This window comes from Theropithecus gelada, chromosome 14 (assembly GCF_003255815.1).
Source record: "Theropithecus gelada isolate Dixy chromosome 14, Tgel_1.0, whole genome shotgun sequence".
In the NCBI taxonomy this organism is placed as follows: Eukaryota; Metazoa; Chordata; class Mammalia; order Primates; family Cercopithecidae; genus Theropithecus; species Theropithecus gelada.
Window position 1 is genome coordinate 9767344 of NC_037682.1, and position 24931 is coordinate 9792274.

General features: G+C 59.5%; 1 protein-coding gene across 1 annotated transcript; it reads left to right on the top strand.

The window, feature by feature from the left end:
* The first annotated feature begins 1226 nt into the window (after positions 1-1226).
* CDC42BPG (CDC42 binding protein kinase gamma) lies at positions 1227-21443 on the top strand. Its single transcript, XM_025357267.1, has 37 exons — positions 1227-1386; positions 3873-3964; positions 4045-4128; positions 5123-5218; positions 5499-5647; positions 6172-6265; positions 6518-6718; positions 6850-7098; positions 7583-7662; positions 8740-8837; positions 8932-9012; positions 9214-9317; positions 9419-9598; positions 9865-9954; positions 10096-10217; positions 10298-10370; positions 10536-10642; positions 10726-10840; positions 11113-11261; positions 11336-11424; positions 11714-11766; positions 11855-11953; positions 12032-12091; positions 12353-12458; positions 12746-12879; positions 12962-13101; positions 13196-13277; positions 13971-14187; positions 15412-15474; positions 15598-16197; positions 17851-17948; positions 18021-18105; positions 18234-18354; positions 18446-18563; positions 18823-18949; positions 19065-19150; positions 21100-21443. The coding sequence occupies exons 1-37, from the start codon at positions 1227-1229 to the stop codon at positions 21154-21156; spliced, it is 4659 nt and encodes a 1552-aa protein (XP_025213052.1). The 3' UTR covers positions 21157-21443.
* The last annotated feature ends 3488 nt before the right edge of the window (positions 21444-24931 follow it).

Below are 24931 nucleotides of genomic sequence, written 5' to 3' on the forward strand. Positions count from 1 at the left end.
TGGTCAACATATCAAGAACCCGTGTCTCCAAAAAGTAAAATAAAAAATTAGCTGGGTGTGGTGGCATATGCCTGTAATCCCAGTTACTCAGAAGGCTGAGGCAGGAGCCTAAGAGGTCAAGGCTGCAGTGAGTTATGATTGCACCACTGCACTCCAGCCTGGTGACAGAGAGACACTGACTCAAAAAAAAAAAAAAAAAAAAAAAAAAAAAAGTGTTGTCTGAAGCCACTGATATGTCCTACCCTTTGATCTCTCCTCATAGCGCCTGGTCCATCCCAGCTGGACACAGCTGGACAGAAATCAGAAATACCACCGGACAGAGCCAGCCCCTCCCCTCCCCAACTTCCTCCAGCCCATCTCGGATCTCTCCTTGCCCTTCACGTTCCAGGTCGGACCTCAGGCCCTGCTCCAACTGAAGCTTAAAACGCTTGTGGTATTGGTACCAGCCCAGCCCCAACTCCACCCCAGGGTTTAACTTGGGAGCCACCTTGTCCTCAGTCCCTCAATTCCCCTTCCTCCTTCCCAAGCCTCAGTGTGTCCATCTGCCAAATGGGCGTGACCATCCCTACCCCACCTTCCTGTCTCCCACGTCAATTCTAATGATACAATCAAAGTAAGACTCAGAAACATTTTTTTTGAAGGGGGGGGCGATGGGTGCCAAGCTCGGGCAAACCCTAGAGAGAGCGAACTACAATTCCCATCCGGCTCCGGGGCCGCAGGCGTCCCTAGCCCCCTCTCCCTCAGCCAAGGGCAAGGCGGCTGCGGCCCAGGGGGCGAGAGAAGTTGCAGCGCTCCGCGCCTCATGGGTTAGGGCCCAGCGAGGGCCCAGGTAGGGCTGGGTTTGGGGCCGCGCGGGTACCTGGGAGGTCTTTCCGACCCCGCGGAACCCCAACCGCGCCCCTCGCAGAAGTCAGTTGCTCTCCGCGGCCCGCCCCCGCACTTCCTGGCCGGGAGTTGGGCCAGCCCCGCGCGCCTCCGCCCCTACCTTCACCTCCAGCCGCGGCTCCCATTGGCCGGCGCGCACCTGCCCGTCCGTCTGGGGGCGGGGCGCGGCGCCCAGGTGAGGGCGCGCTGGCGGCGGCGGAGGAAGGTGACAGCGGGGAGGGCGGGAGAGTCGGGGGGAGGACGCGCGGCCAGAGCCTCTGACGGTTGGCGGACGGACGGCCCGACGGGTGGGCATGCGGGCGGCCAGACTCTAGCCGAGGAGCAAGGCTCCGGCCGCAGCCATGGAGGCGCGGCTGCGCGCGCTGGAGCGGCTGGCGCCGGGCGAGGCCGGCGGCGGCCCGGGGCTCGACGGCCTTCTAGATCTGCTGCTGGCGCTGCACCACGAGCTCAGCAGCGGCCCCCTACGGCGGGAGCGCAGCGTGGCGCAGTTCCTGAGCTGGGGTGAGTGGCGGGGCGGCACGGAGCGGGGGCGGGCCTAGGGATATCGCGCCGAGACCCCCGCGCCCGCAGACTCTCCCGCAGGGATCCGCACCCCCACGGGCTTCCCTCGCAGACTCCCTGCAGTGGCCCTGACGCGTACCACCGGACCCCCGAGGCCCACACACTCGCCTGCACACCTCACCCTCACTCCAGTTGTCACACACGCTCCTTCCCTCTCACAGACCCCGACACATGCACGCACACACGAACTTGTGCCCAGGTGTTGACCGCAGACGCATGTACCCAGTACACCGCCTAGAGTCCTGTACAGAATTCCTTGCTCACAGGCCACACCTGACGCAGGACACACACAGACCCTCATGCGTGTCACCCACTGATACACTGGCTGTCTGTTTCTCATTCCTCTCGGATGCATTGAGACACACAGCTCACGGAGAGACCCAGAGAGCGCTGCAGACCACCCCGACCGCACTGTCACTGCAGAACACACAGATCTGTAGGTATCGCACACTTGCAGACCTTCCCCCCAACCAACACACACACCCCCAGCTCCCTGCGTACAAGACCACTGCAGCGTGGACTCAGGCTGCTGGCCAAGCTCCCTGGGGGCTGTGGCCCCAGGGCCGGGGAGGGGGGCCTGGCTGGAGATGCGTCTGTACCTTTCCTGGTACACTCATCTGAGTCATTGGGAGTGGCTGGCCTGGGGTGACCCTGAACCCACTGTGGGCACTGGCGCCAGCTGGAGGGTTCCCTGGTCACACCCTGCCGGGCCATGGGGAAAAGGCATGGGGCCTGGCCAGGGCGGGGTGAGGCAGGTGTTTGCCCAGTGGGCAACTAGCGTTCCTGGCGCTCCTGAGCTCTGGGCAGGCACAAGGCCTGGGGAAGAGGGGATGCTGCCACCCAGATGTGCCAGGGAGTTGTCCCCTAGCCCCAACCCTTCCATCCAGAGCAAGGCAGTCAGAAGGCCCCTGCCTCTGTGCCTGCCTCCCTGGGATGCCTTCATGCTATGCATGTCTGCCTGTGTTGTTGTCACCCCCCATGACACCCACACACGTGTGTGTGTTTGCACACACATGTGTGCTCCTCCCTGACTGCCTCCAGCACCTCTGCCTGGGACCCCGGCATGGGGGCCGTCTGTTGACAATCTCCCAAGGTAACTCAAAGGGCCGTGACTCATTCCTCTCCTGCTTGTCTCTACTTGTCCCTGCTCCTGCCCGGAGCCCCCTTGCCCTGTGGGAGGCCAGAGGATTAGGCAGCCTGTCCAGGGGCCTGGATCCTCCTGCCTGTGGGCCTAGGCTTTAGCGCTTGTCTGGCGGGTGGGTCCCTATGGTGCTGGCTTCAACTCCCACAGGGAGGCCCGGGGCTGCTCCTCCCCAGCTCCACACACAGACCTGGGAAAGAGACAATGCATTTCTGTAATGAGGTTTCCACCCCGCCCCCGCTGCGGGCTTCTGCCTGATAAACCTGTGGAGCAGCTCTCTGTCCCACCCACAGACCCGCCCAGCTGGCAGGGAGTTTACCTCCTGGCAGGGGGAAACTGAGGCAGGGCGCCAGACCACAGCTGCCCCCCATCCTGACTGATCACTCCTGCCTCCCTAAGACCCAATTCCTTCCCAAAACCTGTGGCTCATCCAGGTCTGGAAAGGGTCTGGGAGTGGCTGGAGTTGCCCCTCCTGGAGGTATCTGAGATGTGAGAAAAGAGGACATTCTTGACCAGACAAAAGCCTCGTCCAGACAGGGAGGCAGGACTCGGAGTGAGAGAGCCAATCAGGCCTGGAGGCATCCTGAGCACTCACGCCTTCAGGGGCTAGTGCTGGCACCAGGGAAAGGCATCTTGGTCCTGTTTGTGAATCTCGTGGGCACCTTGGCAGACTGGCATCCATGCCTCCAGACTGAGGGGCCCCACGTGGGAAGCAAAGAGCCTGTCCTCCCTGCCCTAGGGACTGCAGGCCTCACCCCCAGCCAGGTACCTCTGTGCCTACAGGGTCCCCAGACCCAGGCCCACAGCTTCTGAATGGGAGAGAAGCCTCTCTCAGGATGAGGAATGTCACCCGTCCAGTTTCCCAAGACAGGCCCTGGCCTGAATCTGTGAGGGGGCCAAGAACTGCGAGCTGGGGGTAGGAATGGTGTCCCCATGGTCCCCAGGGTGACCTGGCCAAGCAGAGTCAGACTGCAGACTGGACAGGACTACAAGTCCCATCAGCCCCTGGGATGGAGGCTGCCTAGAGTCTGGGGCCAGGGGTCCAGGGAGGTCCAGGAACCATGCAGTCAGCTGAGCCCGGCCTCTGACCTTCCGCACTTCCTGATCGTTCCTGATCGTGGCCGAAGGAGCACCAGCTCCTGCCAACCTCTTGGCCTGAGGCTGTCCCTGGGGAGGTCATCCCTGCCTGGGCTCACAGGAGTGGCAGCTCCTGGCTTGCCCAAGGTGAGATGGGGAATGGAGCCCTCCCTGCATGCACTCTGAGTCCCGCCCTGTGTCCCCTCAGCCAGCCCCTTCGTATCAAAGGTGAAAGAACTGCGTCTGCAGAGAGATGACTTTGAAATCTTGAAGGTGATCGGCAGAGGAGCCTTTGGGGAGGTGAGCAAAGGGCCCGGGATAGGTGGGGAGGAGGTGTTCACACTGGGCTGGGCTCACCTTGGTCCTGCCTGTGGCCTTAGGTCGCCGTGGTGAGGCAGAGGGACACTGGGCAGATTTTTGCCATGAAAATGCTGCACAAGTGGGAGATGCTGAAGAGGGCTGAGGTCAGTGTGGAGTCTGGGGGGCCCTTGGGCACCCTACAAATGGGTGTGGGGGAGGCGTATGCTGCCAGGGCCTGTGGGGCATGGCGGGGGGTGGGCAAGGCTGCAGAGCGGGCAAAGGGTGCTACCCTCAGCAGCCACTGATTTGTTACCTTTCTCACAATAAATCCTTTATTTAATTTTTAAATTTTTTTTTTTTTTTTTCTTGAGACGGAGTCTCGCTGTGTCCACTAGGCTGGAGTGCAGTGGCTCACTGCAACCTTAGCCTCCCAGTTAAAGGAATTCTCCTGCCTCAGCCTCCCGAGTAGCTGGGACTACAGGCATCTGCCACCATATCCGGCTAATTTTTGTGTTTTTAGTAGAGATGAGGTTTTGCTATGTTGGACAGGCTGGTCTCGAACTGCTGACCTCCGGTGATCCTTCTGCCTCGGCCTTCCAAAGTGCTGGGATTACAGGCGTGAACCACCATGCCCAGCCTACAATAAACTCTTTTTTTTAAGACAGAGTCTCACTTTGTCACCCAGGGTGGAATGCAGTGGCGTGATCTCGGCTCACTGCAACCTCCACCTCCTGGGTTCAAGGGATTCTCATGCCTCAGCCTCCCAAGTAGCAGGGATTACAGGCGTGTGCCACGACGCCCAGCTAAGTTTTTTGTATTTTTAGTAGAGATGGTGTTTCACCATGTTGGCCAGGCTGGTCTCCAACTCTTGATCTCAAGTGATCTGCCTGCCTTGACCTCCCAAAGTGCTGGGATTACAGGCCTAATAAACCCTTTTGAAAGCAACCAGTCATTCCCATTTTCCATATGGGCATGCTGAGGCCCAGAGCCATAGAGTGTGGGCTTGGGCTCAGTCGCAGCCAGACAGGGGACAGTAGAGCTATGACCTCCATCCAAGCTCCCAGACTCACAGAGTCCTTCTCCATCCCCTGAGCTAGGAAGGGGGGCATCTTGGGTTCTGATCCCACCCCACCCCTTACTTCCCCAAACCTGCTGCAGACAGCATGTTTCCGGGAGGAGCGGGATGTGCTTGTGAAAGGGGACAGCCGTTGGGTGACCACTCTGCACTATGCCTTCCAAGACGAGGAATACCTGGTGAGGATACTTGGCGGGGCTAGAGGGGAGCATCCTAGGGACACAGGAGAGGGCCCTTGGGGCCAGGGGCACTGGGCCCAAAGACCCCTCTTGGGACCAAGAGACTCCCACTTCCCACCATCTCCTGGGCTTGCTGCCTCCTGCCTGAGCCCTGGCTGGGAACTGGCCAGCCCAGAGCTGCTGGGAGATGCAGCCCTGCCTTCCCAGAGCCCTGTGGGACAGCAGTGAAGTGGCCGGGTGCGCCCTTTCCCCAGGTTTGTTTCTTGTCCCCCACCTCCAGTACCTTGTGATGGACTACTATGCCGGCGGGGACCTCCTGACGCTGCTGAGCCGCTTTGAGGACCGTCTCCCGCCTGAGCTGGCCCAGTTCTACCTGGCTGAGATGGTGCTGGCCATCCACTCACTGCACCAGCTGGGTTATATCCACAGGTGGGGCTCCAACCGCACTGCCCTGCCCAACCCCTGCCAGCTGTGCTGGGGAGAGCTGATGTTGGCTGAGCACTCACCACATGCCAGGCGCTTTGCTGGGTGCCTCATCCGTGTGCTTCCTTGGAATCAGAGCCCTCTGTGGCAGGGGCTGCTACTGTCCCCGGCCTACAGTTGAGGGGGTCAGAGCTTAGCACAGGGAAACATCTGTCTCAAGGTGACTCGGCTCGCGGGTGGCCAGGCTGTGGTCTGCACTGGGGAAGTCTGACTCCTGCATCCCCTACAGCACACTCTGCCACCTCCAAGGGTTGTCCCCACACATCCTTTCTACAATCTAGCCGTCTTCCTCCTCCTGGCCTGTGGGATCATCTACATACACACACGTTGCTCATCACGTGAGCACCTACACACAGGAATGTGTGTGAGCTGGTGCTGGCACACACTGTGCATGTGCACCTGGGCATGTACCTAAATGGCCACTTACACGCAGGTCAAGCCCTTCACTCTCCCTGCCTGCCATCCCCCAGGGACGTCAAGCCAGACAATGTCCTGCTGGATGTGAACGGGCACATTCGCCTGGCTGACTTTGGCTCCTGCCTGCGTCTCAACACCAATGGCATGGTAAGGACCCTGCTCTGAAGTGGGGGCAGGGGATACCAGGCAGGCCAAGCTCTCAGGAAAATGGGAGGCCCCAGGCCTAGTGCAGAGGCATCAGGATCCCCAGGGAAGGTGGGTGAGGCCCAGGCCCCAGGTGGGCAGCAGTTCAGCCTGGCGGAGTAGGGGTGACAGGGCCATCGCGAGGGGCTAGCAGCCCCAGCCCCCCAGCCAAGTCCGAAGCCGTCCTCATGGCTTCACCACCACCACCACCCACAGGTGGATTCATCAGTGGCAGTAGGGACGCCGGACTATATCTCCCCTGAGATCCTGCAGGCCATGGAGGAGGGCAAGGGCCACTATGGCCCACAGTGTGACTGGTGGTCACTTGGAGTCTGCGCCTATGAACTGCTCTTTGGGGAGACGCCCTTCTATGCTGAGTCCTTGGTGGAAACCTACGGCAAGATCATGAACCACGAGGTCTGGACACCAGGCTCTGGGCTTCCAGAGGGAGCAGTGGGCCCCCCCGAGTCTGTGTGGTTGGAAATACCTGCAGGGGAGGCTGAGTTCCTGGACACTTGACCCAGCCTGCCCCCTCCCTTGACCCACAGGACCACCTGCAGTTCCCCCCGGACATGCCTGACGTGCCAGCCAGCGCCCAAGACCTGATCCGCCAGTTGCTGTGTCGCCAGGAGGAGCGGCTGGGCCGTGGTGGGCTGGACGACTTCCGGAACCATCCTTTCTTCGAAGGCGTGGACTGGGAGCGGCTGGCGAGCAGCATAGCCCCCTATATTCCTGAGCTGCGGGGGCCCATGGACACCTCCAACTTTGACGTGGATGACGACACCCTCAACCATCCAGTGAGTGGCAAAGGCTACTGCAGGAGGGGAGCTGCCCTACCCTCTTGTTGGCTGGGGGAGCCCTCCCTCTGAAGTCCCCTGGGGTGGGCTGGGGATGAGGCTTTCAGACACCAGGGCTTATGATTTATGGACTCCCAGACTGACCCATTCCAGCTGCCATCCCGTGGCCCAGCCTTTTCCAGCCAAACTGGGGTGGGGCAGCATCTCCCACAGGATCCCCATGCTCGCCTGCACTGAGGTGGGCTGTGTCAAGGCAAGGCCGTCTGACCACAGGCATCATCCTATTAACTAGAATCCATATAAGGAAGAAAACTCCCAGCAGCTCCTAGGAGACTTATGGGAGCTGGGGGTCTGTTTGGGTTGGGCCGTGTTACCCCATCGAGTTCCCACCTGAGCAGGAGGAGGTTGCACCTGGTCCCGGGGGCTCCTGGGGCCTCGGGCCTCGGCCTGTGGACTCTGACTCTCCTTCCCTCTCCCTCTGCAGGGGACCCTGCCACCGCCCTCCCACGGGGCCTTCTCCGGCCACCACTTGCCATTTGTGGGCTTCACCTACACCTCGGGCAGGTGAGGCTAGTCCTCACACACCTGGTGGGAGGCTCAGGGTTGCCTGACCTAGCAGACTGGGCACGTAGCCCACTGGGGCCCTGGGAAGGAGGGCAGAAGGGCTCCCCAGTGCCTGCACATGCCAGGCGCTCTAGCCCTCATCCTCGGGGTCCTGGTGAGGCCACACGCAGGTCCCGCGGGGCCCCGTGACCGCACATGGCTCTTATGGTGCCTTCCACGAAGGGCGAGGGTACGCTGCACCTGGAGCCAGAGGTGTAGGGTTCAAAGGCCGCTACTGGTCCTGGGCCTCATTTGTGGCTCTGTAAAATGGGTGGGATGGACCAGGCACGGTGGCTCATGGCTGTAATCCCAGCACTTTGGGAGGCCGAGGCAGGTGGATCACCTGAGGTCAGGAGTTTGAGACCAGACTGGCCAACGTGGTGAAACCCCGTCTCTACTAAAAATACAAAAATTAGCTGGGTGTGGTGGTAGGCACCTGTAATCCCAGTTACTTGGGAGGCTGAAGCAGGGAGAATCATTTGAACCCGGGAGGCAGAGGTTGCAGTGAGCTGAGATCGTGCCATTGCACTCCAGCCTGGGTGACAGAGCGACACTGTCTCCTCAAAAAAAAAAAAAAAAAAGGTGGGATGATCTCCACCTATGCCTATTCGAGGGGCTGGCCTGAGACCGCAGTGAGGTCTTGGTGCAGTGTGCTCTGAGGTGGAAGGAAATGGGTCTGACCCCCACTCCTCGGGGCCAGCCGGGCTACCGTCACCACATCCTGTCCTCGACAGCCCTTGGGAGAGGCCTCGTCACCACCATCTTCTCCTGGGGAAACTGAGGCTAAAATACATTGGGTTCGAAGTGACACAGCTTGTAAGGGCCAGGACGAGGGCTTAAACCTGGGCCTGGGGACTGGGAGCCTGTGCCCTGAAGCCGCTGCCCTGGGCTGCCACCCGTGGAATCAGCCTGGGGTCTCCCAAGGGCAGGGTCTGTTCTGGCTGTTTCACAATGAATGAGTGATTCGATGCAGGAGGATGAAGGAGACTGTGTCGGGTGAGGTTTCTACCAACACGCGTGGCCCCTGTCCCCCCACAGTCACAGTCCTGAGAGCAGCTCTGAGGCCTGGGCTGCCCTGGAGCGGAAGCTCCGGTGTCTGGAGCAGGAGAAGGTGGAGCTGAGCAGGAAGCACCAAGGTACAGGGAGCGGCTGGGCCGGGCCTGGGTGTGCTGGCCCTAGGGGCTGCTGCTGCGAGAGTGGACTCACCTGTGGGTACCACGTCCCCTGCAGAGGCCCTGCATGCCCCCACTGACCATCGGGAGCTGGAGCAGCTACGGAAGGAAGTGCAGACTCTACAGGAGAGGCTGTCAGGTATCCCTTCCACCCACCCCCACCGGGGCTGAGTCCCACCTGGGCTCAGGCCCTGCCCCTGCCCTGGACACGTTGTATGATCCTGGGGGAGCATTTTGCACTCTCTGAGCCTGTGTATGGAAAACAAGCCAAGGAGACTCGCTCCCGGGGTGAGAGGCTGGGGCCGTCAGCACTTGAGGTCTCAGTGACTCTTCCCGGCAGAGCTGCTGAGGGACAAGGCCTCCTTGTCCCAGCTGGATGGGCCCACACCTGGTAGCCCAGGTCAGGACAGTGACCTGCGGCAGGAACTTGACCGGCTTCACCAGGTGAGGGTTGGGTGAGGTGGGTGAGTGGCCCTGGGCTCTGTGGATGGTTCATGCCTGACTTTGGGCCTTGTCCTTCCCCGCTCCCTCCCCTGTCTCCTCAGGAGCTGGCCGAGGGTCGGGCAGGGCTGCAGGCTCAGGAGCAGGAGCTCTGCAAGGCCCAGGGGCAGCAGGACAAGCTGCTTCAGAGGCTGCAGGAGGCCCAGGAGAGAGAGGCGGCCACAGCTATCCAGACCCAGGCCCTGAGCTCCCAGCTGGAGGAAGCCCGGGCTGCCCAGAGGGAGGTGGGTAACCAGGGTGGGAAGGGACAGCATCTGGGCCCTGCCTCAGTGTGGCTGGAGGGAGCATGGGGAGCTTGGTGGGAGATGCTGCCCCTTAGTTGTAGCTGGCAGAGGCTGGGCCCAGGGGACAGTGGCTGGGATGGGGCAATCTGGGAGTCCATGCCTCCTCACGTCCACTGTGGCTGGCAGAGTCGGGAGTTCGTGGCAAGGTGGGCAGAGGGGCTGCCAAGGGCAGAGTTGGCACTGGCCTGCCTCTGCACCCCTCACAGCTGGAGGCCCAGGTGTCCTCCCTGAGCCGGCAGGTGATGCAGCTGCAGGGACAGTGGGAGCAACGCCTTGAGGAGTCTTCCCAGGCCAAGGTAGTCAAGTCCTCCCCCGTTGGCAAGAGGCGCTTCCCCACCAGTCTGACCCCACTCAGAGCCTCAGGGCCAGGCCTGTGTCCCGGGCGGGTGGGCCATGGCATCTTGGGTCTCTGCCCTTACCCCCTCCATGTCCCCAAGACCATCCACACAGCCTCTGAGACCAACGGGATGGGACCCCCCGAGGGTGGGCCTCAGGAGGCCCAGCTGAGGAAGGAGGTGGCCGCCCTGCGAGAGCAGCTGGAGCAGGCCCACAGCCACAGGTGAGCCAGGCAGCTGGTGGCAGGGAGGGGCCGGACCCGGCCTGGGCGGGGAGTCATGGCCTTGGCCTTCTCCTCCCCAGGCCGAGTGGTAAGGAGGAGGCTCTGTGCCAGCTGCAGGAGGAAAACCGGAGGCTGAGCCGGGAGCAGGAGCGGGTGAGCAGGGGGACGGACGGAGGGCACGACAGATGGACAAGGCAATGGGGAGCCAGTGAGCAGGGTGGACATGGATGGGGCTTGGGGTGCTGCGGTACCTATAGGGAGACAGCAGTCCCAGGACTGCTGGGGCCTGGGGCTGACCTTTCCTCTGGCCGGCCCCAGCTGGAAGCAGAGCTGGCCCAGGAGCAGGAGAGCAAGCAGCGGCTGGAGGGTGAGCGACGGGAGACGGAGAGCAACTGGGAGGCCCAGCTCGCCGACATCCTCAGCTGGTGGGTGCCGGGGGTGGGTCGGGGTGGGGAATGCAGGCGAGACTGAGGGCCCAGCCCATGACCCTGAGCCCTTTCCCAATCAGGGTGAACGATGAGAAGGTCTCAAGAGGCTATCTGCAGGCCCTGGCCACCAAGATGGCAGAGGAGCTGGAGTCGTTGAGGAACGTGGGCACCCAGACGCTCCCTGCCCGGCCACTGGTGAGCCCCAGAGATGCCCTTGGGGGCTGGCTTAGGCAAGTCACTGACCTTCCGTGAGCCTCAGGATCCCTGCTACTGAGGGTCACTACTGGAGGTGGGGACACTGAGCTCACGAGAAATAGTGGCTTCCCTGAGCTCAGCGTGGGTCAGTGGCTGAGCTGGAGCTTTGAGCCTGGCCGGGTGGCATGGGTAGCAGGATGCTCTGGTAGGAGGGGGTCCCTGAGGCAGCCAGGCCTAGAAACCATCTTATGCGGGTGCTCCATGGCCACCAGGACCACCAGTGGAAGGCGCGGCGACTGCAGAAAATGGAGGCCTCGGCTAGGCTGGAGCTGCAGTCAGCGCTGGAGGCTGAGATCCGTGCCAAGCAGGGCCTGCAGGAGCGGCTGACGCAGGTGCAGGAGGCCCAGCTGCAGGCTGAGCGGTGAGGCTAGGGGCAGGCGCTGGGGGCCAGGGCCCGCACAGAGGCTGGTGGTGAGCCCTTGCTGTTCTCCCCAGCCGTCTGCAGGAGGCCGAGAAGCAGAGCCAGGCCCTGCAGCAGGAGCTCACCATTTTGCGGGAGGAGCTGCGGGCCCGAGGGCCAGGGGGTGAGTGGCTGCCGACTGCTTGCCCCGGATCCAGGCTCCCCCATGGGCTCCCGCTTGCCAAGGGGTCTCCATGCTGGCCTGGCAGGGTGGTGGAGACAGGAGTCTGTTCCTGGACTCTGCCACTTACTCCATCATCTGTGACCAGCACTTCTTGAGTGCCTGCTCTGCCCAGCCCTGCCCCACGCCTGTGGTCATTTCCCATTTTACTGAGGTGGGAACTGAGGCCCCTCCTGGCCCCTAGTTCCTCAGGCCAGGGACCCCAGGCCGGTGACCTACCCTTTCTTTGCAGACACCAAGCCCTCAAACTCCTTGATTCCCTTCCTGTCCTTCCGGAACTCAGAGGTAAGGACCAGGCTGAGGGGCTTGTTGGGGAGGAGTCCTGGGAGAGGCACAGGGACCTTGACTTTGCTCCTCTCTCTCCCATCCGCAGAAGGATTCTGCCAAGGACCCTGGCATCTCAGGAGAGGCCACAAGGCATGGAGGGGAGCCAGAGCTGAGGCCAGAGGGCCGACGCAGCTTGCGCATGGGGGTGAGGACAGGCGGGTCCATAGTAGGGGGGCTGGGCGCCGCCCCTGCCCATCTCACTTGCTCCCCCACCCTCCTGCAGGCTGTGTTCCCCAGAGCGCCCACTGCCAACACAGCCTCTACAGAAGCTCTTCCTGCTAAGGTCAGTGCCCAGAGGGAAGCGGGGTGGGGGCACCAAGCAGTTCTGCTAGGCTGAATGGGCCCTGAGGGGACACTCCGTGTGCATTGTAGCCAGCAGGCACAATTGAGGTGGAGGTGGTAGCAATGAGCTTGCCTGCTGCCATAGATTGGCTGGGACTCAGAGGTCACTGCCGCCTGGCTCAGCCCTTTGTCTCGCCTGACCCCTCAGGGATGGGGCATGGGGTCTTGGAAGGCCTTGGGTAATGGCTGTCCCCCTCCCCAGCCCGGCTCACACACCCTGCGCCCCCGGAGCTTCCCATCCCCGACCAAGTGTCTCCGCTGTACCTCGCTGATGCTGGGCCTGGGCCGCCAGGGCCTGGGTTGTGATGGTGAGAGTCCCCACCCCACCGCACACCCACCCACTATGCTCCAGCCACGGTCCCAGGTGTGTGGCCCTGGCACACCCAGGCTGTTTCTCCCATCCCAGGGTCACTGGCACCTGCTGGTCAAATTTCCTCCTGCTTAGCTCTGTTCCTTTTCTCATTTGATGAGGAATTGGGGACAGTTCAGGTGCCACTGTGGCTTCAGGGAAGCTGGCTCTGGACATGCCCCAGTCCTGGTTTGGGGCTGTCCCCTCCCAGCCTCACCTCATCCACCTTCTCCACTTTCCCCACAGCCTGCGGCTACTTTTGTCACACAACCTGTGCCCCACAGGCCCCACCCTGCCCCGTGCCCCCTGACCTCCTCCGCACAGCCCTGGGAGTACACCCCGAAACGGGCACAGGCACTGCCTATGAGGGCTTCCTGTCGGTGAGTGGGGGTCGAGGGAGGGGAAGACGGGCATGGGGGGCTGAGGGCCCGTGCAGTCCTCCTATGCTTGCCTTTCCGCCAGGTGCCGCGGCCCTCAGGCGTCCGGCGGGGCTGGCAGCGGGTGTTTGCTGCCCTGAGTGACTCACGCCTGCTGCTGTTTGACGCCCCTGACCCGAGGCTCAGCCCGCCCAGCGGGGCCCTCCTGCAGGTCCTGGATCTGAGGTGGGTGCTGGGCAGTGGCATGGGGTAAGGGACTAGTGGTGAGGAGGGCAGTCAGGAACAGGGAGACCTCTGACCTGTTCTGTGAACCTCCCAGGGACCCCCAGTTCTCGGCTACTCCCGTTCTGGCCTCTGATGTCATCCATGCCCAATCCAGGGACTTGCCACGCATCTTTAGGGTGAGTGCCTGGGATGAGATGGAGCAGCCGCCATCCACCTCCCCATGCTGTTCCCACTCTGGCCACTGTCCGCCCACTCCATACTGCTCTCCTGGGCCAGCCCACAACCACAACATGCTTTCCACGCAAGCATCTGGCCGGGTCTTACCTCATTTCGGATCCACTGTGGCTTCCCGTCGTCTGCGGGGTGCTCCTGACCTAGCCCTTGAGGCCCCAAGGATCTGGCCCTGCAGGCCTCCCCAGCCCTCTCCCTGGCACCTCTCTGCTCTGGCCACACCTTGCTCTCTCCAGTTCTGAGGGTGCCCCGTGCCTGTGTGCACCACATTCTCGGTCCTTCACGTGTGTCTTTGCACAGAATTGCCGGCCCTGCACTGGCACCCAGCTCCTAAACTTGACTACTCCTGGTTAGTTACTCGTCCCTCAGGCTCCAGCAGAAATGTCTGGTCCCCTGGGAAGTCATCCTTCGCCTCCTGGCCCGAGTTTGGGGCCCTCTGTGTTCCCACTAGGCCTGTCCTTGCCCCATTATGGCGCTGGTCGCAGGGCTCTGGAGTTGTCTGTATGCCTGTCCGGCCTACTCCCTGCTGCTGATAGTGCACGCTAGGCCCCCGGGGCACAGCGGCTGCTGGAGGCAGGAAGGGAGGGAGGACAGATGGCTCTGGCCCACAGCCCTTCAGCTTGGGTCCTTGCCCACAGGTGACGACCTCCCAGCTGGCAGTGCCGCCCACTACGTGCACTGTGCTGCTGCTGGCGGAGAGCGAGGGGGAGCGGGAGCGCTGGCTGCAGGTGCTGGGTGAGCTGCAGCGGCTGCTGCTGGACGCACGGCCAAGACCCCGGCCCGTGTACACACTCAAGGAGGCCTACGACAATGGGCTGCCGCTGCTGCCCCACACGCTCTGTGCTGCCATCCTCGGTGAGCTGGTGGAGGGGACTGGAGGGAGCAGTCCAGGCCTGCAGGAGTGCTGGTGTCTAGGAACAGTCCCAAGGGCCACCGCCACTACCCATTCCCTGCAGCCACGAGACACAGACTGCCTTGCACTACATATGTGCTCCAGCCCCCTGTGTGTATGGCTGGGCCCCCAGGTAGCCTGGCTTGTCCCCACTCCATTTCACTGTGCCTCAGTTTCTGCTTTTTCCAAAAGAATCTCAAGCGAGTGGAAGGAACAAAAGCTTTTTTTTTTTTTCATTTTTTTTTTTGAGACAGTCTCGCTCTGTTGCCCAGGCTGGAGTGCAGCAGTACAATCTCAGCTCACTGCAACCTCCGCCTCCCGGATGCAAGCGATTCTCCTGTCTCAGCCTCCACAGTAGCTGGGATTACAGGCATGTGCCACCTTGCCTGGCTACTTTTTGTATTTTTAGTAGAGACGGGGTTTCACAATGTTGGCCAGGCTGGTCTCGAACTCCTAACCTCAGGTGATCCACCTGCCTTGGCCTCCCAAGGTGTTGGGATGACAGGCATGGGCCACCATGCCCAGCTGGAACAAAGGCTTTAAAAAGAGAGAAATGAGGGTTCAGTCCTGGCTGTCTCACTACAAGCTAGGGGACTGGGGGACTGCTGTAGAACACCCAGAGCCTCATAACATCTCCTGGGTGGAGCTGCCAAGAGCTTCACTTGTGCTCAGCCTTGAACCTGGGGCTCAGCAGGGCTCTTCTGTAACTGAGGCTGGGAAAGAGGCATGAAACAGAGCTCCTCGGCGTCCCCCGGCAGCCGAGGCCCTGAGCCAGCACCCGCTCTCAGGGCGGGAGCCACAGGAGAGGTTGTGTGGGTCCCTGGAGCAGTCAGGAACCAGAGGGGAGGGGGTTTTTTGAGCAAGGGGCTCTGCTGAACCCTCCCCGCTTCCTCGCTTCCTCAGAGCCACTCTGAGAAAGTACCATCGTTGTCCCCAGTTTACATAAGGTGAAACCAAGGCTCTGAGAGGTGACCTGACTTACCTGAAATCCCACAGCTCAAGGTGATGGGCCTCACCCCAACCCCTCTGTCCAGACTGGGAGAGAAGGGTCAGTGAGGCAGGGACAGCGGGATTATCGCCACCCCCATTTCCTCAAGAGAAACAGGCACAGCAGGGCAGGTGGACTGCACACTCTCTGTGTCATTGAGTGGGCTGCTGACCTCTGACCCTCTCCCTCCCTCTACCAGACCAGGATCGACTTGCGCTTGGCACCGAGGAGGGGCTCTTTGTCATCCATCTGCACAGCAATGGTACCCATCAAGGCTGGGCTAGGGTGGGCGTGGGCAGGGGCAGCCCCAGCAGGCCGAGGAGGATGGGGATGGGTCACTCTTCAACCACCTGCCAGTGACCCTCTCCCCTCGCCAACCCTGCAGACATCTTCCAGGTGGGGGAGTGCCGGCGCGTGCAGCAGCTGGCCTTGAGCCCCAGCGCAGGCCTGCTGGTTGTGCTGTGTGGCCGTGGCCCCAGTGTGCGTCTCTTTGCCCTGGCGGAGCTGGAGAACATAGAGGTAGCAGGTGCCAAGATCCCCGAGTCTCGAGGCTGCCAGGCACTGGCAGCTGGAAGCATCCTGCAGGCCCGCACCCCAGTGCTCTGTGTAGCCGTCAAGCGCCAGGTGCTCTGCTACCAGCTGGGCCCGGGCCCTGGGCCCTGGCAGCGCCGTATCCGTGAGCTGCAGGCACCCGCCACTGTGCAGAGCCTGGAGCTGCTGGGCGACCGGCTATGTGTGGGCGCTGCCGGTGGCTTTGCGCTCTACCCGCTGCTCAATGAGGCTGCGCCATTGGCGTTGGGGGCCGGTTTGGTGCCTGAGGAGCTGCCACCATCCCGCGGGGGCCTGGGTGAGGCACTGGGTGCCGTGGAGCTTAGTCTCAGCGAGTTCCTGCTACTCTTCACCACTGCTGGCATCTACGTGGATGGCGCAGGCCGCAAGTCTCGTGGCCATGAGCTGTTGTGGCCAGCAGCGCCCATGGGCTGGGGTAAGGCACCTTCAGTGTGTGGGTGAAGACAAGGTCCCGCCTCAACTCATGAGCCTGGCATTGGAGGCCTTTGGTGCCAGTTTGGATCCTCCAGCCCAACACCACCCTGTCCTGGCCTCTGTGGCTTGCAGGGGACCTTCCTTTTCCACGCTGAGCTCATGCTCCTCTCCTGCCTGGGCCGCTCTCCTTTCGTTTGTATCCAGCAAACTTTTTTTTTTTTTTTCTTTTGAGACAGGGTCTCCCTCTGTCACCAGGCTGGAGTACGGTGGCACAATCTCGACTCACTGCCACCTCCGCCTCCTGGGGTCAAGTGATCCTCCCACCTCAACCTCCCGAGTAACTGGGGGCACAGGTGTGTGCCACCACGTCTGGCTAATTTTTGTTTTGTTTGAGACAGAGGAGTCTTACTCTGTCACCAGGCTGGAGTGCAGTGGTATGATCTTGGCTCACTCCACCTCCCAGGTTCAGGCAGTTCTCCTGCCTCAGCCTCCCTAGTAGCTGAGACTACAGGCACCCGCCACCATACCCAGCTAATTTTTGTACTTTTAGTGGAGACAGGGTCTCACCGTGTTGGCCAGGCTGGTCTCGAACTCCTGACCTCGTGATCTGCCTGCCTTAGCCTCCCAAAGTGCTGGGATTACAGGCGTGAGCCACTGCGCCCGGCCTAATTTTTGTATTTTTTCGTAGAGGCAGGGTTTTGCCATATTGCCCAGGCTGGGAGTCTCAAACTCCTGGACTCAAGCAATCCCCCTGCCCAGCCTCCCAAAGTGCTGGGATTACAGGTATGAGCCACCAACCCTGGCCTGTACCTGGCAAACTCTTAACTAGGTCCAGCCCCAGTGTCAGCTCAGGGCCTGGAGCTGGTAGGCGCTCCAAAGATGGCCGCTGCAATTGCTGTGGTCACCATTGCCTTCATGCTCCCCACCCTGCCTCCCCATCATTGGTCCTTTCCTTCTCTTTGCCCCACTACCTCTCCATCCAGACCTTCGTCATGGCTCTCGTCACCTCCACTTCATGACTGGCTTGGTGCACTGGGGTCCCACAGAATGGGCTGGGACTGGTTTCCTCATCCACATCAAGCACCCAGCCCAGGCTGGCACACTCCAGGGGCGACGGGTTGGGAGGAATGGGTGGAATAGTGAATGAATGAATGAATGAGGCGGTGGGGCAGTCTGGTGCATGCACAAGTAACTAGCATGATGGGTAAGGGCTGGAAGAGAGGGGCAGAGTGTCCTTGGTGAGCAATGGCTGGCTGGGGCGGGGCCTGCGGGTTGGGTGCTGCATACCACCCAAGCTGCCCAGGGCCAAATCGCAGCTCTCAGGACCAGCTGGGTGACCTGACCTTGACCATCACATGGCTCCAGGGGTTCCATTCCCTCCTCTGGAAATTAGGGGTTATAACAATAGTACCGGCTCGGAGTTGTTAAAAAATTAAGGGAGGAAAAGCATGTCGTGTTTAGAACTGAGCCAGGCATGTGGTGAGTGGTCCAGGGTTATCTCTGATTTGATGTGGAGGCTGGGCGGGGCGACAGGGAGTCTTCAGAGGAAGGACCTTAGCGTGGGGTGTGGTAGTTACTGTGCTGCGGCAGGGGACAGGGTGTTCCCTGTGAAACAGAGGGGGAAACAGCTCAGAGGTGCATGGCGTGCCCGCAGGGTACGCGGCCCCCTACCTGACAGTGTTCAGCGAGAACTCCATCGATGTGTTTGACGTGAGGAGGGCAGAATGGGTGCAGACCGTGCCGCTCAAGAAGGTGAGGGTCCGCCAGAGCCCTGGGGCAGCACCGGGGTGGGGCGTGGCCTGACCTCTGTGCCTGCTGCCTCAGGTGCGGCCCCTCAATCCAGAGGGCTCCCTGTTCCTCTACGGCACCGAGAAGGTCCGCCTGACCTACCTCAGGAACCAGCTGGCAGGTGAGGGAGTTCGCGTGTACGGGTGTGTGCGTTCACCAGTGCGCACGTGTGGCTGTGTGGCCGTGAACGCCAGCTGACTGGGCCCCAGGAACGTGTGAGCACAGCCCAGCTCTCCGCTTCTCCCACAGAGAAGGACGAGTTCGACATCCCGGACCTCACCGACAACAGCCGGCGCCAGCTGTTCCGCACCAAGAGCAAGCGCCGCTTCTTTTTCCGCGTGTCGGAGGAGCAGCAGAAGCAGCAGCGCAGGTGCGCGTGCACGACGCGGGGGTTGGGGCTGGGCGGGGTGAGGGGAGGGTGGAGCTTGGCCACCAACTCCCTACGCCTTCTCCTCCCGCAGGGAGATGCTAAAGGACCCCTTTGTGCGCTCCAAGCTCATTTCACCGCCTACCAACTTCAACCACCTGGTACACGTGGGCCCTGCCAACGGGCGGCCCGGCGCCAGGGACGCTTCCCGGGTTAGTCCTCTGGAGCCAATCACAAGCTACTCTGGTGAGGCTGAGCCAATCACCGGCCTCTGGTGAGCTCTAGCCAATCACAGGCCTCTGTAATTACCTGGGCCCCTGAGGCCTGGGACTTACCCTTCTGCTGCCTGGGACTTAAGTACATCCAGGCTGGGGGCCCAGTGGCATTCATTTGTCCTGGTCTGTTGTGCCTTGGGCCTCTTGGCCTCCGTGTGCCTCCTGGTCCCAGCCCCTCCGCACTGTCAACCAACAGGCTCTGGAAGAGAAGGGCCGAGTTTCTCGCGGCTCCTCTGGCCCACAGCGGCCCCACAGCTTCTCCGAGGCGTTGCGGCGCCCAGCCTCCATGGGCAGCGAAGGCCTCGGTGGAGACGCAGACCCCAGTAAGGACAGTCCCTCAGCCTCCAGTGTGCTACCTCCCACCCCAAGTTTACACCCTCTTTGGATTCCTCAAATCTGATCTTGGTATTTTTGTCTCCTCATCTGCTGCTGAAGCAGTGAAGAGGAAACCTTGGACATCCCTGTCCAGCGAGTCTGTGTCCTGCCCCCAGGGATCGCTGAGCCCTGCAACCTCCCTAATGCAGGTGAGCGGGTCCGGGAGGCTTGTCCGTCCCCTATTCAAACGTCAGGCATTTCTCTTCTGTGCTAGGCCTTGCTCAGGGACCTAGGCTAGGGAACAAGCTGAGCCCATCCCTGTCCTCGATTTTCTTACCTGTCTCACCCCACCAGTGGGCACCAGCAGGATCCTGGAGGCAGGCCAGCTTAGGTGGGAATCTTGGCTTTGACTTTTCCAGCTGTGTGGCTCTGGGCAAAGTGCCCAACCTCCCTAATCTTGTCTCACCTGTAAAATGATGTGGTTCCTGGGAGGCCTGGTTGAGCTGATAATACCTGCAAAGGGCTCAGCATAGCACCTGGCATGGGGAAGGTGCCACAGAAGGGGAGCTCTTGGGATTCTTTTTTTTTTTTTTTTTTTTTTTCAGATGGAGTCTCACTCTTTTCACCCAGGCTGGAGTGCAGTGGCACAGTCTTGGTCACTGCAACCCCCACCTCCCAGGTTCGAGCGATTCTCCTACCTCAGCCTCCCAAGTAGCTGGTATTACAAGCATGCATCACCATGTCGAGCTAATTCTTGTATTTTAAGTGGAGATGGAGTTTCACCATGTTGGCCAGGCTGGTCTCGGACTCCTGACCTCAAGTGATCCACCTGCCTTGGCCTCCCAAAGTGTTGGGATTACTGGCATGAGCCACTGCGCCCGGCCACTCTTAGGATTCTTAACAGAGGCTCAGTCCACAGCAGGGAGTTGGGGGGATCAGAGGAGGGAGCAGTCCATTCTGAATGAGGACAGGGGTAAACCTAAGAGAAGCTGGGGAGTTCCCGTTCCCCCTGCAGCCACACATCCAGCATACACATTTACCCACTGTCTCCAGCACACACATGCACCCACTCCTGTCACACCAGGCCGCTCGGAGCCCTGGGGCTCACCATGCTCTTCCATGCCTGCAGGCTCTCGCCCCTGCAGTCCCCTCTGTTTTGAATGCCTTGTCCCTATCTTCACCTTCACCAACACCAGACTGCCCTCCAGGTGACCCACCAGTACCATCTTCAAAGGAGCCTTCCTGGCCGCTTGGTCAGGTAGTCATTGCCTCCCTGGGGCTGGTGCCACCTTTGCCACCCCGCTCCCTCCACACCATCCTTGCAGCTCCTGCTGTGCCATGGGTTTCTTCTGGTGCCTGTTCTCCTCCCTTGACTGTGGGCTCCTTGGTGGTGGGGGTCAGGCTTCATTCTTCTGCCCAGAGTGAAGCATGTGTATCGACTAAAGGAAGAATGGAGTGAATGAACATTCACTGGGCACGGTGGCTCACCCCTGTAATCGCAACACTTTGGGAGGCCAAGGCGGGTGGATCACTTGAGGTCAAGAGTTCGAGACCAGCATGGCCAACGTGGTGAAACCGTGTCTCTACTAAAAATACAGAAATTAGCTGGGCCTGGTGGCGCATGCCTGTAATCCCAGCTACTTGGGGGGCCGAGGCAGGAGAATTGCTTGAACCTGGGAGGCGGAGGTTGTAGTGAGCCGAGATCATGCCACTGCACTCCAGCCTGGGTGACAGAGCGAGACTCCGTCTCAAACAAAAAACAAACAAAAGAAAAATTAGCCAGGCATGGTGATGCATGCCTGTCATCCCAGCTACTTGGGAGGCAGAGGCAGGAGAATCACTTGAACCTGGGAGGGAGAGGTTGCAGTGAGCCAAGATCATGCCACTACTGCACTCCAGCCTAGGCGAAAAAAACAAACCTTTTTCCAAAAAAAAAAAAAAAAAAAGGACTTTGAATCCATTCAAGGTTAAGCAGGAGTTCTCCAGGTTCTTCCAGTGACCTTTTTACCACCTCCACTCCCCACCTCACATCTGGTTTCCTCCAGGGGCCCTGATACAGTGGGTGATGATACTAAGGGGGCCTCCAGGAGCCACTGGCCCTGTGAGGAAAGAGTCCTCCCTGAGCCCACCCCCCGACTTCCTTTTCTTTCTCCTGCAGGTCTCAGAACGGCCCCGAAGCCTCCCCCTATCCCCTGAATTGGAGAGCTCTCCTTGATGCCCTCTGTTAGGGCCCACCCCAATCCCAGGGCAGAAAGACATGAGGGGAGCGAAGAACTTGAGGAATGCCATACTCCGGCTGGTCCGGGACATGGAAATTCGGACTCAGGGAGGGCCCGGGCTGGGCAATGACTGGAAGGCTTGCCTGGTTTCCCAGGACTTGGGGGTCCTGACTCCCAGTCCTGATTCCCTGCCTTACCTCTCTGTTCCCAGCCCCAGCCTTTCTAAGCCATTGGGAATAGAATGGATCCTTTTGTCCTGGTGTCCAGGGGTGATTGTGCCAAAGCTCTTGTGTCCAGTGCCAAGCCCCCAGAGGCTTGTAAGAGTTGGGATGAGGGATGGAGAGGGACTGGGTCTCTGGGAACAGGTTGGGGGTCTTATCTGTGGACTGTCTGACTCCCAGCTGAGGCCAAGATGGGGCATGTCCCGGTCTCTGCTCAGCATATGGGTGAGAAAAACAGACTGTGATCCAGAGGAAGGGAAGATAGAGAAGGAGAGAAAGGATGTAGGCAAAGGAGGTGAGAGACAGGATAGGAGGAAGGAAGTGGAGGAGGAGGTGATAGGAATTGGAAGGAGGTAGAAGCCGTGTAGAGGAAGAGGGGAGAGGGACGGAGGAGAAGTGATGAAGAGGAGGAAGACAAAAAGAGAGGTGGAAGAGAGGGAGTCTGGAGAACAAAGGGTCCTTTCTCTGGGGAGGGGTGCGGTGGGCGGGGCTGACGCTGTCAGCCAATCCTCCCATCGGGGAAGAGAATCCTGGACAGGGATGGGATGGGGAGGGTATTTATAAGGGCTTTTTGGTGGGAGATGGGTACCCAGTGGGGGCCACTGGAGGGTCTCCCGGCACACTCTGGCCCTTCCCAGAAATGGGGGCCCTTTTTCTTGAAGCTTCAACCAGTTGTGTATTAGGGGAACCTAGGGGGCATTTTACTATTGATCACAGTCATTATATTGTTATTATATTACTATTTTTATTAAACCTCCCCCGACTGAAGTGTGGGGGGCAAAATAAGTATTTATCTCCTCAAATGCCACATTCCCAGGAGGGACAGACCCTGATGCTCTGTGAGGCAGCAAGAAACCAATAAAGACAGCTTTGTAAGCTGCTGGCCTCCTTGCCTGGATCTGTCATCTTGGGGTTCAGAAGGTGGGGGATTAGGAATGGAGGGAACAGTGAAGGCGTCACAGACAGTTACAGACCAGATTGTCTTCCCTGCATTTTCACAAATCAGGTGACATTCAAATGGGGTAGATGAAGCGACTTTACTAATGAAGGGACAGTTTACAGAAGCGTGCACAGTGCTAAGGGAACACACCAATGAATGGCAGTGCCCCAGGACCTGGACAGCAGAGAGGAGCTGTTAGGAACCCCAGACCACCCAGGCAGGAAGAGGCAGTGGCGCTACTCGACAGGAGCTCTGGCTTTTGGTAGAACTTGACCATGGCTGAGCTGAAAGGCAGCCTAGGAAAGAAATTCCTCCACCTCACTCCCTCCCTTCTCCTGCCTCCCTTTGTCCAAATTCAACCAGCAGCCAGAGACCCCAAGAATTTAGTGAACTGGCTGGGCGCAATGGCTCAAGCCTGTAATCCCAGCACTTTGGGAGGCCAAAGTGGGTGGACTGCGCCATCGCATTCCACCCTGAGCAACAGAGCAAGACCCAGTCTCAAAAAAAGAAAAAAAAAAAATCCTGGCTCGGTGGCTCACGCCTGTAATCTCAGCACTTTGGGAGGCCGAGGCAGGCGGATCACCTGAGGTCGGGAGTTTGAGACTAGCCTGGCCAACATGGTGAAACCCCATCTCTACTAAAAATACAAAAATTAGCCGGGCATCATGGCGGGCACCTGTAATCCCAGCTACTTGGAAGGCTGAGGCAGGAGAATCACTTGAACCTGGGAGGCGGAGGTTGCAGTGAGCCAAGATCGCGCCATTGCACTCCAGCCTGGGCAACAAGAGTGAAACGCCATCTCAAAAAAAAAGAGAACTCAGTAACTGTAGGTTGTAGTGGCCAGTCTTGGCACAGAGCAGGGTGGAGAAGAGGGAAGTGGATCCGAAGGGCACACCATGGGTATCCAGTGCCCTGCTGCCCACCCAGGTGAGGCTGATGGAAAGGGAGCAGGGGAAGGTCTGAGAGGGGTTTCACTTATTCTTAGCTGGGGGGTCCAACACTTAGCAGGACCCAGGCCTCAAGGCTGGGCTGAATGGGGAAGAAGGGGAAGGAGTGTGCCCTAGAGTGAGGGCAGGCCTGGGGCAGCTGATGGCTATGCTCTGAGGCGTATGGCAGGCCCTAAAGCTAGGGGAAAGTACTGAAAAGAGACTGGGGGCCACTAAGTGGTTGGGAATGGGGATTGGAGGGTGTCTGGAATTTTAGGGCCTGGTTAGGGGCCCAGGCATGAGAATCAGGCAGCCTGGATTCTGGTCTAGTTATGCAGCCACGGGCAAGTTACCTGGCCTCAGTTTCCACATCTGTAAATGGGAATCATGAAATTTATCCCAGCGCCGGCACGGTGGCTCACACCTGTAGTCCCAGCACTTTGGGAGGCCGAGGTGGGCAGATGAGTTCAAGACTAGCCTGACCAACGTGGTGAAACCCTGTCTCTACTAAAAATACAAAAATTAGCCGGGTGTGGTGGCATGCGCCTGTAATCCCAGCTACTCAGGAGGCTGAGGCAGGAGAATGGCTTAAACCCAGGAGGCAGAGGTTGCGGTGAGCTGAGAGCACGCGACTGCACTCCGGCCTGGGTGACAGAGCAAGACTCTGTCTCAAAATAAAATAAAATAAAACTTATCACAGGCTGGGTGAGGTGGCTCACACCTATAATCTTAGCACTTTGGGAGGCTGAGGTGGGAAGATCTCTTGAGGCCAGGAGTTAGAAGCTGCAGTGAGCTATGTTTGCACCACTGCACTCCAGCCTGGGCAACAGAGAAAGACCCTGCAAAAAAAAAAAAAAAAGAAAAAAAAACTATTTCATGGGAGGTTCTGGTGAGACTGGTGAGATCGTGCTGGAAAATGCTTTCGGCCCACTCAGGAAATATTTCTTCGGCCTACTGAGGTGCAGAGACTCAAAGAGAGAGTCCTGTGCAGAGATACTCAGGCCTATGGCAAGCTGAGACCTGGAGCCGTCCCTCACTAAACTGGAGAAACGGCTGCTTCCCAGCGCCCAGCAATAATTCAGCCAAAAGACTTTCAGATTTACAAATTTTTACACTTCTAAAAAATTAATTTTCTCCCAATATTTTATGTTAACAAATTTCAAACCTGCAGCAAGATGGAAAGAATACGAACTCTGGCCAAGCACTGTGGCTCACGCCTGTAATCCCAGCACTTTGGGAGGCTGAGGCAGGCAGATCACCTGAGGTTGGGAGTTCAACATTGGCCTGGCCAACATTGTGAAACCTCGTCTTTGCTAAAAATACAAAAATTAGCTGAGCACGGTGGTGCGCACCTGTAATCCCAGCTATTCAGGAAGCTGAGGCAGGATAATCACTTGAACGAGAGAGGTGGAGCTTGCAGTGAGCTGAGATCGTGCCACTGCACTCCAGCCTGGGTGACAGAGTGATACTCCGTCTCAAAAAATAAAAAAAGTCTGGGCGTGGTGGCTCACGTCTATAATCCTAGCACTTTGGGAGGCCGAGATGGGTGGATCACCTGAGGTCAGGAGTTCAAAACTAGCCTGGCCAGCATGGTAAAAAAATGACACAAAAAAAAAAAAAAAAATTAGCTAGGCGTGGTGGTGGGTGCCTGTAGTCCCAGCTACTTGGGAGGCTGAGACGGGGG

What these genes read in the sequence shown, in the direction of transcription:
- CDC42BPG (XM_025357267.1), top strand. Translation starts at nt 1,227, where the DNA reads ATGGAGGCGCGGCTGCGCGCGCTGGAGCGGCTGGCGCCGGGCGAGGCC. An exon ending in GCTCTGTGCTGCCATCCTCG is followed by an intron (nt 14,188 to 15,411) that starts GTGAGCTGGTGG and finishes TCCCTCTACCAG; the next exon opens with ACCAGGATCGACTTGCGCTT. An exon ending in CAGCAGAAGCAGCAGCGCAG is followed by an intron (nt 18,355 to 18,445) that starts GTGCGCGTGCAC and finishes CTCCTCCCGCAG; the next exon opens with GGAGATGCTAAAGGACCCCT.